At 31.9% G+C, this 11,233-nt stretch overlaps 1 protein-coding gene across 1 annotated transcript; it reads left to right on the forward strand.

Moving 5' to 3' along the window:
* Positions 1–909: 909 nt before the first annotated feature.
* LOC111402579 (serine carboxypeptidase-like 45) lies at positions 910–5,214 on the forward strand. Its single transcript, XM_023030989.1, has 10 exons — positions 910–1,279; positions 1,449–1,550; positions 1,636–1,731; positions 2,150–2,242; positions 2,341–2,420; positions 3,748–4,029; positions 4,114–4,238; positions 4,355–4,447; positions 4,557–4,674; positions 4,773–5,214. Exons 1-10 carry the CDS (start codon positions 1,051–1,053, stop codon positions 4,929–4,931), a joined length of 1,377 nt encoding a protein of 458 aa, XP_022886757.1. The 5' UTR covers positions 910–1,050; the 3' UTR covers positions 4,932–5,214.
* Positions 5,215–11,233: the final 6,019 nt, after the last annotated feature.

An 11,233-nucleotide genomic window follows, 5' to 3' on the forward strand; every position in this document is an offset into this window, starting at 1 on the left:
ATTCGAACAATTTCATGGGTACATCTTGACTTATAATCTAGAGTGAACATTATTATTGGCGAGAATTCTTGTGCAGAAAGGCGGACAGAAGCAATGTTTCTTAGTCTAATGTGGGACTTCTTGGCGATTATATTTACAGAAGTACCATTAAGAGAGTACTTAAATTTAAGAATAATCATATGATAGTGTCATAAGATTTTGTTTAATGTAAATTTATGAGATTTTCTGAATAGTTGTCTTCACAAGTTCCATGAGATGTGAAAGACAATACTGTAAAGTCACTTTCTGAGGAACATAACTCACCTTGAATATGCAAAAGCTTAAAAGACATTGACATAACATTGTCCCATTTGGCTTCAATTTAAAAGGGTTTTAGAGATTTATGTTTTACTTATAAGATATAATACATTCTAATCATATATTTGAGTAACCAGTAATTATAATCACTTATAGATTTAAATAAAGAGAATAGAAACTAGAAAGACATAAGGAACTGAAAAGGTAAATATTTTTTCATCATTTCACCATCACCTCTACTGTCCTACAAGCAAGAAGACAATCTATATCATTATCAAACATTGGAAAAAGGAAATATTGCATCTTGAGTCTCCGCTCGAGTAGCAAGTTGGTCCTCAACTTTTTCTTAAATTTGTATAATCAATTGCCAGCAACGAGAACTTTTTATATCTTTGTTAAACTGTCATATGGTTATCACTTTAAATTTGTAAGCACCAATCTAAATTGGGGAAAAAAAATCATAAAGTTGGATATACAGAGACTTGCATCTTTTTATTAGACTGATTGTTAAACTATAAAAAATGTCTAGCATTACTTTGTTCATTTTTAGAGGTCAGACAATAAGATAAGGGCACCCAAAGAAAAGCATGCTATATTGCTATTTGTTTAGGACCCCACTCGTAAGTCCACCACTCCATGCCTTCTACATAATAAAAATATATATACACACAATACATACATTCTGCAGTCTCCATGTTTACCAGATCTTCACTCCCTTAATTCATGGTTTTATGAATATCAATAGCAAAGGCAATGGCTATGGCTATCTTGTTTCTGATTTTAGGTTGTTTTGCTGAGGTTGAGTCTATGTTGTCTCATCCTGATAAGATTACTAAGTTGCCTGGACAACCCACATTGCAATTTCAACAATTTTCAGGTTATGTTACCGTTGATGACAGAAAACAAAGAGCCCTATTTTACTATTTTGTTGAGGCAGAAAAGGACCCTTCTTCAAAGCCTCTGGTCTTGTGGTTGAATGGAGGTATGCTCATTTCACTTGCTTCATTAGATTTATGGGCATCTTTGCTAAGCTTTACTGAACATAATTAGACAGTACAGTGTCTGAATTGTTACTTATGTTTCTTCTTTAATACTGTCGAGTAAGTCTACTTTAAAAATTCACCACAAGGGTATTCATATTTTTTGTGTAGGACCTGGCTGCTCCTCTATTGGAGTTGGGGCATTTTCTGAAAATGGACCTTTAAGACCAAATGGACAAGTTCTTGATCGAAATGAGTATAGCTGGAACAGAGGTAAGAACAGTTTTGTACATGTATAAGGTGGTATGAGAATTTTAGCAGAAATGTGATGATCTTTTAATCTGGTATTATGTTTCAGAAGCAAATATGTTGTATTTGGACACACCAATAGGAGTTGGGTTTTCTTATTCAACTAATACCTCAGAATATGGGACTGTGAACGATGAGATCACCGGTATGTATCTATGATTTATAATGCGATTTTTTGCAGTTCAGTTAGGCTTCTCCGTGCATGAAAATATAAATACATAAATTTATCTCGTCTGCAGTAACTTAAGTTTTTATACCATATAATTCAATAGTGTGCAGCCAAGCACTCAGTAAAATTTTGAGTTTCATTGTCGAACCAAGTCATCTAAAAGGTTAACAGTGCTAAGAAAGTTTTGATTTCATGTTTCAATGTCACAAGTTTGTGAAAAAATGTGCATGTGCTAGGCCTTGTCGAAGACAAAAATCCAACATACACGTGACGGTTTAAAACTTTTAGACAAGTTGGTTCATAATCTTATATTATTTCCAGTAATCTCTAGGTTCCAATTGCATTTTGTTGAGTCCATTCTTCCTAACGCTGGATTTGCATTTGATTTCTTAAGCCAGGGATAATATCTTTTTCTTGCAACGGTGGTTCCTCAAATTTCCCCAGTATGCTCATAGTCCCTTGTTTATAACTGGAGAAAGTTACGCTGGTATCTTTTTCTACAACCTTAAATTTATTATACCTTTGTATGACAGTTTTAGATGCTCGTGAGTTTTGTTTCTATTCATTTTGTTTTATGATCTCCAGGTCACTACGTACCTCAACTTGCCAAGCTAATGATCAAGTTCAATAAAAAGAAAATGGTGTTCAATCTAAAAGGAATAGCAGTAAGTGTTCATTGGTGTTATTTTTTTGCTATTTTAGGATTTGCCTTCCCTTTCTTCGGGTTAGAAAGACAGGTGCTCAAATTATTAAACACTTTCAGCTTAAGTAAATTTTGCAATTTGAGTGCTTTATGTTAAACCATCTCATTTGTTAAAAAAGATGCAAATGTATTATTCAATCTTATGAAAAGGACTACAGAGTAGAATATAAATTGTAAAACGCTAAACTATGAAACTCGGGAAATAAAATAAACTATCACTAAGAAAGACACCTAATTTACATTAATATCTAACGATCTCGTTAGACTCATGATGTTAGTGTTGAGCAACTTTATTTTGCTAAGGAGTGATATGATCACTAGTATACAAATTCATACAATATGCTAAATTATGAGTGCATTATATTAAACCACCTCGTTTAAAAGCATACACGGTAGACAGAGAACACATAAATTATTTAAATTTTATCTTCGGTACATACCTAATTACATGAGACTCAATAAGATTTTTCGACCAAAACACTTACTGTTAAGGGAATAAATCCCACATCGATCAAATATCGAAATATTCATCAACTTAAATAGATCTTGGGTCACTCTTCTTAATAAGATTGACTTTATTAAAATGGACTCCAAATCTTAACATGGTATCAGAGCCCATTAAACTCCAACGAGCAATTCAATCCGATTAAATCTTTAAAAATGAGCACACGGATTTCAAGATTGATCAGCTCAAACGAGCCACCATTTTACAGGGGCATGTTAAGGGAATATAATCTCACATCGGTAAAATACCGAAATAATGACCAATATATAAAGGATTGGGACACTCTTCTTAATAAGTTTGACTTTATTAAGATAGACCACAAATTTTAACATGACATCAGAACTCATTAAACTCCAACGAGCGATTCGATCCGATTAAGTCTCAAAAATGAGCGCACGGATTTCAAAATTGGTCTGCTCAAAAAGAACCACCATCTTGTGGAGGCATGTTAAGGGAATAAATTTCACATCGGTTAAATACCGAAATATTGACCAATTTAAATAGATTTTGGGTCACTTCTCTTAATAAGGTTGACCTTATCAAGATGGACTCCAAATCTTAACACTTACTCGTGCATAGTTTTCATATATAGATAGTAGCATGCCATGTTAAAGCCCTTAGTTGTTAGAGATAAGACGGGTTTTTTCAATTGTGATTTTCGACATGTTAGGATTCTATCAACTTGAGAAAAACATAGATAATAGAAGCTTATGGGTTGTCCGTGGCGGCACAGGAGTTTTCCTAGTTGATACTGTTTGTGATGGAGTGTGTTAATCTGTTGCAGTTGGGCAATCCACTTCTAGATTTCACCACTGATTTAAATTCAAGGGCTGAGTACTTCTGGTCTCATGGGTTGATAACAGATTCAACGTACAATATGTTCACTTCCATGTGTAATTATTCTCAATACGTTAGAGAATACTACAGAGATAATGTTTCACCTGTTTGTTCAAGGGCCATGAGCCAAGTGAACAGAGAAACTAGTAGATTCGTGGACAAATATGATGTTACTTTGGATGTCTGCATCCCGTCTGTGCTCTCCCAATCCAAATTTATTGCTCCACAAGTAAGTTGTTCAAACAAATTACTTCACCTGCTTTATTTCTTAAATTAGTTCGTTGAAATTCATTATGCTAATTTCACTCGCCAGCAAAATGCTGAGAGGATAGATGTATGTGTTGAAGACGAGATTGTAAATTATTTGAACCGAAAAGATGTTCAGAAAGCTCTCCATGCTAGGCTTGTTGGTGTCCGCAGATGGGATGTTTGCAGCAAGTAATATTTCCTCATCCTTAATCCTGAAAATGCAATGCTTCTCTCCTAAAATCTTGTCCATTATGTAGTCTGTTTTAACGAACTGTGAGGAGCCGAACATTTTTCTTGTGTCGCAGCATTTTGGACTATGATATGCTCAACTTGGAGATTCCTACAATCTCTATAGTAGGATCACTAGTCAAGGAAGGAATCCCGGTATTAATCTACAGGTATATACATAATTACCCATCCACACTCGCATTTTTTATTTCATCAACTTCAACTGTAAGTTCCATAGTTCTTGTTGATATCAAAGCAATTGTAAAATCTTGCGAACAGTGGGGATCAAGATTCTGTTATTCCGTTGACTGGAAGCCGCACCTTGGTTAATGCACTCGCTCAAGAACTTGGACTGAAAACTACTGTACCGTATAGAGTTTGGTTTGAAGGCAAGCAGGTAAATACTTTCGAGCTTTCGTTCCAGTATTAATCTACATGCAATCTTCAGCTGTGTATATGATCCTTTATTTGATTTGCATATTCTAATGAGTACAGGTTGGTGGATGGACTCAAGTTTATGGAAATGTTCTGTCATTTGCCACCATTAGAGGTGCTTCTCATGAAGCTCCTTTCTCAAAGCCAAAGAGATCACTGGTTTTATTCAAGTCATTTCTAGAAGGCATACCTCTACCTGATGCCACTGTTCTGCGCTGAGTAGCCCGTTTCTTATACTCAATAGGCCAATTCTCGCACATAAGAGCCATTGAAAGGGGAATTACCAAAAAATGACGACTACCCAAGAACACTTTCTGGCTAGGCCTTACTAACACTTTTCCATTTTTCCTGTAGCTCGAAAGAGCAGCTAACCTATGTTGTGGATGTTCAATGCTTTGTAAGTTGTACTTACATGGTCTTTCTGTAATATATTTATTTGTACTTGTTAGACATTGTGAATGAATGTAATTGAGAATGGAATTTTGCTATCGACGGTTAAGTATAATAATCTCGGTAATGCTCAGAAACCAAATTAAGGGATTTATGATTGAATCTCGATAAAATAATACATCGATAAGAAGTTAAGTGACAAACAGGTATAAACAAGAAAGCCCAAACTAGATTCTCGAGCAGCTTTTCACAAAAGCAATATTAACAGTAGCATAATGGATGTTATGTACTGAAGCAATACCCCAGCTATAAGGTATAAATAATGAGTAATGCTATTCATAGTTACTCACTGCAATAATTGCCCTACGTGACATTCTATATGGTGGTTTGTGATTTGATATATTAATGTTGTAGTTTTTTCTTGTCACATATATTAAATCACTAACTGTCATATGCGTGTCACGTAGAACGACTACAATAGTGAGTAACTGCAAATAACATTATTCATAAATAATTGTCTTAGAGGAAAACTTCAAACCTCATAATTCATAAGTATAATTAAAATTAGAATTTAATTTAAAGTCAGTTGTAGAATTCAGACTTCTATCGCATAACATGTCATACGCATTAAATATATATCGTTCTGATCTTTAGAAACAATAAATAATGGATTTGTTTGCTGACTGAAAGGCACTCGAGACCTATATATTTATATAGGGTTAAACATCTGATAATTGAAAAGTAAAAACAATGGCAGGTAAGACTACGAAGAGTTTGTTGGTGACATTTATGATCTTCATGTTTGTATTCTCTCCTGCACTTCCTTGTAACGCAGCAAGATTGACTTTTCAAGCTGAATTCCATCCCGTTTATTTTCTGAATCATTTTATTTAAAAGTTTATACTGTTACAAAAGAAATATATTTAATTTATATTTTAACACTATTAAGCTCGCCATGTTATGCATGTTAGATTTATTTATTTTTATGAACATGAACTATTTTTATAAATAGGTGACAAAAAGACGCGGTCACAATATTGAACCACCTTGTTTATTGAAAATGTCACAAAGTTATTTATTTGAATTTAATATTCAACTTGATCTCCCAAGCACCAGTCAGATTCATGTTTTATCAAAAGTCTAAAGCTTGGATAATTTTTTTGAACTGAATAGAGATTTGTTTAGCTCCGATACCATACTAAATGACTTCACTTAAATCTTGAATTTGAAAGGAGACACGTTTACTTAATTTTATTTTATTTTCTTCAACAACTTTTAGAGGTCATTATTCAATATCATATCAAAGCATACAAGGAGATCGTAAATTTAAAATTTGCCTCTATTCATTTATGCTTTAGAGAAATGAATTTTGTCCCACATGAAAGGACGCATTAAGATAAACTTTCAAAAAATCTTCATTCACGCTCGAAAAGCTTAAATTTTTAGATTCATTTTAACCTCTTCATCGTTCAAATTTCTAGTTGTTAATTTGTGTTTGTCGCAGAACTTGATTTTAAGGAGAAGTGTCCTTCCTGTGTTTGCTGTCAGCCTAACACGCCGCCGTGTTGCCTTTGCGCCTACCCCGTTCCGCCTTGAAGCGTTGAATTGAACTTCCAGTTTATAAGCATTTGGCCTTTTGTGATGACTTAAATTATAAATATAAACATCAATAAATAAATTTATTATTTTACAGTCAAGTTGATTATTTGATATAGTATCAAAACGGGTGCAAATTACAAGTTCAATAAAGTAAAGTATCCAATCACTATAAACATAATGGAATTCAGCCCTTCAATAATTCAAATGTATTATCGAAAGAGTTTATAGCAGTATTGAATCAGATTCAAAATCTTTATAGGTCGAAATTTCAGAATGATTCTAATGCTCATGGTTTCTATATATTACTTGAAGAATTTTGCTGCTATATATTCATTTGGTGACAATGCTACATGTGTTGGCTAAGAAAGAATTCAGAGTCCACGTCAAGAGACATATTGAAATAAAATTTAAAAAAACAAATGCCCATATTAAGCCATGTTTTTTTTTTTTTTAAATCTCCTTCGTTTTTTTTTAATCGACTTGAGTTTTAATAAACTAAATTTTTTTTTGGGTGAAATCAGAACATGTTAACAAGGTACACAATGGCGGACGCAAATTTTTAAAGTTAATGAGGCACAATCAAACTTATAAAAAGGTTACTAAAAATTTAATATATTTGTTATCTTATTACAATTATCCTCCATACGTTCTAACATTCTATAATTATATTATTTTCAATACTTTAAACGCAGACTTATATTTAAAGTACTTTTTTATACTTGATATAAACAACCAATTAGAATAATTAATTTGAATAAAAAAATAATCAGTTTATCAATAATCACAGATTTGCCAATGAAAACAATCAATTCAATTGTTGTTTCGAGCAGCTTTTCACAAAAGCAATATTAACAGTAGCATAATGGATGTTATGTACTGAAGCAATACCCCAGCTATAAGGTATAAATAATGAGTAATGCTATTCATAGTCACTCACTGCAATAATTACCCTACGTGACATTCTATATGGTGGTTTGTGATTTGATATATTAATGTTGTAGTTTTTTCTTGTCACATATATCAAATCACTAACTGTCATATGCGTGTCACGTAGAACGACTACAATAGTGAGTAACTGCAAATAACATTATTCATAAATAATTGTCTTAGAGGAAAACTTCAAACCTCATAATTCATAAGTATAATTAAAATTAGAATTTAATTTAAAGTCAGTTGTAGAATTCAGACTTCTATCGCATAACATGTCATACGCATTAAATATATATCGTTCTGATCTTTAGAAACAATAAATAATGGATTTGTTTGCTGACTGAAAGGCACTCGAGACCTATATATTTATATAGGGTTAAACATCTGATAATTGAAAAGTAAAAACAATGGCAGGTAAGACTACGAAGAGTTTGTTGGTGACATTTATGATCTTCATGTTTGTATTCTCTCCTGCACTTCCTTGTAACGCAGCAAGATTGACTTTTCAAGCTGAATTCCATCCCGTTTATTTTCTGAATCATTTTATTTAAAAGTTTATACTGTTACAAAAGAAATATATTTAATTTATATTTTAACACTATTAAGCTCGCCATGTTATGCATGTTAGATTTATTTATTTTTATGAACATGAACTATTTTTATAAATAGGTGACAAAAAGACGCGGTCACAATATTGAACCACCTTGTTTATTGAAAATGTCACAAAGTTATTTATTTGAATTTAATATTCAACTTGATCTCCCAAGCACCAGTCAGATTCATGTTTTATCAAAAGTCTAAAGCTTGGATAATTTTTTTGAACTGAATAGAGATTTGTTTAGCTCCGATACCATACTAAATGACTTCACTTAAATCTTGAATTTGAAAGGAGACAAGTTTACTTAATTTTATTTTATTTTCTTCAACAACTTTTAGAGGTCATTATTCAATATCATATCAAAGCATACAAGGAGATCGTAAATTTAAAATTTGCCTCTATTCATTTATGCTTTAGAGAAATGAATTTTGTCCCACATGAAAGGACGCATTAAGATAAACTTTCAAAAAATCTTCATTCACGCTCGAAAAGCTTAAATTTTTAGATTCATTTTAACCTCATCATCGTTCAAATTTCTAGTTGTTAATTTGTGTTTGTCGCAGAACATGATTTTAAAGAGAAGTGTCCTTCCTGTGTTTGCTGTCAGCCTAACACGCCGCCGTGTTGCCTTTGCGCCTGCCCCGTTCCGCCTTGAAGCGTTGAATTGAACTTCCAGTTTATAAGCATTTGGCCTTTTGTGATGACTTAAATTATAAATATAAACATCAATAAATAAATTTATTATTTTACAGTCAAGTTGATTATTTGATATAGTATCAAAACGGGTGCAAATTACAAGTTCAATAAAGTAAAGTATCCAATCACTATAAACATAATGGAATTTTCATCGTTCAAATTTCTAGTTGTTAATTTGTGTTTGTCGCAGAACTTGATTTTAAGGAGAAGTGTCCTTCCTGTGTTTGCTGTCAGCCTAACACGCCGCCGTGTTGCCTTTGCGCCTACCCCGTTCCGCCTTGAAGCGTTGAATTGAACTTCCAGTTTATAAGCATTTGGCCTTTTGTGATGACTTAAATTATAAATATAAACATCAATAAATAAATTTATTATTTTACAGTCAAGTCGATTATTTGATATAGTATCAAAACGGGTGCAAATTACAAGTTCAATAAAGTAAAGTATCCAATCACTATAAACATAATGGAATTCAGCCCTTCAATAATTCAAATGTATTATCGAAAGAGTTTATAGCAGTATTGAATCAGATTCAAAATCTTTATAGGTCGAAATTTCAGAATGATTCTAATGCTCATGGTTTCTATATATTACTTGAAGAATTTTGCTGCTATATATTCATTTGGTGACAATGCTACATGTGTTGGCTAAGAAAGAATTCAGAGTCCACGTCAAGAGACATATTGAAATAAAATTTAAATAAACAAATGCCCATATTAAGCCATGTTTTTTTTTTTTTTAAATCTCCTTCGTTTTTTTTTAATCGACTTGAGTTTTAATAAACTAAATTTTTTTTTGGGTGAAATCAGAACATGTTAACAAGGTACACAATGGCGGACGCAAATATTTAAAGTTAATGAGGCACAATCAAACTTATAAAAAGGTTACTAAAAATTTAATATATTTGTTATCTTATTACAATTATCCTCCATACGTTCTAACATTCTATAATTATATTATTTTCAATACTTTAAACGCAGACTTATATTTAAAGTACTTTTTTATACTTGATATAAACAACCAATTAGAATAATTAATTTGAATAAAAAAATAATCAGTTTATCAATAATCACAGATTTGCCAATGAAAACAATCAATTCAATTGTTGTTTGGTAATGAAAGGATAATCTTCTTTCTTCGTAATTTTGGAGCCTATTAAAACAACTACCACCACAAAAAATAAAAAATAAATAAAAATAAAAAGAGGAATTTACACATAATACCTATTTTAGAATAATAATTCATAAAATACATTGTAACTTTTTTTATACTATTGTTACTACATTTTACAAAGTAAAAACGAAAAATAATAAACAATCATATATAAATTGATTTTCTTGATTGCTTCTATTACTCCACCAAACAAGCCCCAATATAATCTATTCAATTAATGATCCAAATCCCAAAATTCTAGTATTTTACCAATTAAAATCCCCCCAATTCCACGTAACCATATTCCACCAAAATCAAAATCCTCCAATACCCAGAAAATCACAAATCCCCAATGTTTACTTCTATTCACACAGCTAAGCAACTTCCTTATCTGCACCATCAATGTCTTCAGATTCTATGTATTCCTCCTTCAAATGGCTCTGTAGTGATTCCATCAAATGTCATTCCATTGCATGTTATGAATACATTGATGGAGTCCATATCTGATTCAATAAAAAAGAAAAAAAGAAAAATTAAATAAAAGACTCTCGTATGAATGAAGAAGCGAACTTTAGATTAAGAAATCAATCATGAAAATATTCTAATATGCATTATGATATGTAAAAAATTGATGTATTCCAAATAAATCTATTTAGCTGAAGTTAGAAACCATCATAGCATAATATCAACAAGCAAATAAATGTAAGTCTCTTCTGTTATATTAGATTAGATAACACAATTTTTGTTCACGAAGCCGAAAGGACGTGCACACATCAGCGATGACTTGATTATTTTGCAATGTGAAACAAAAAATTATCACCAAATGAGTATGTAACCTCTTGTAGTTCACAGAATACAAGTTCTATGGGTCGACATTGGGTTTATACAGACTAACTTCTTCTTTTTTACAGAGATGTGTACGATGTTCATGATGCCACGAACCAATAAAATTAAAAATATAATAACATTTTGTTTATTTCATTTGTAATACTCAGAATTAAGATGATTTCTGATTCAGCAGCCACGTGTTTTCAACAACAGCAAAGTAGGGTTACATTATCAAAGCATGTTTTGCAATCTAGCGAATCGGGTGTCACGAAAATTATATATAACTCTAGAATATGAAATCCTCAACGAGAAATTAAAAGCACATAAGATC

This window comes from Olea europaea, chromosome 1 (assembly GCF_002742605.1).
Source record: "Olea europaea var. sylvestris chromosome 1, O_europaea_v1, whole genome shotgun sequence".
Taxonomy (NCBI): domain Eukaryota; kingdom Viridiplantae; phylum Streptophyta; class Magnoliopsida; order Lamiales; family Oleaceae; genus Olea; species Olea europaea.

What these genes read in the sequence shown, in the direction of transcription:
- LOC111402579 (XM_023030989.1), top strand. Translation starts at nt 1,051, where the DNA reads ATGGCTATGGCTATCTTGTTTCTGATTTTAGGTTGTTTTGCTGAGGTT. An exon ending in GGTCTTGTGGTTGAATGGAG is followed by an intron (nt 1,280 to 1,448) that starts GTATGCTCATTT and finishes TTTTTTGTGTAG; the next exon opens with GACCTGGCTGCTCCTCTATT. An exon ending in CCAAATTTATTGCTCCACAA is followed by an intron (nt 4,030 to 4,113) that starts GTAAGTTGTTCA and finishes TTCACTCGCCAG; the next exon opens with CAAAATGCTGAGAGGATAGA.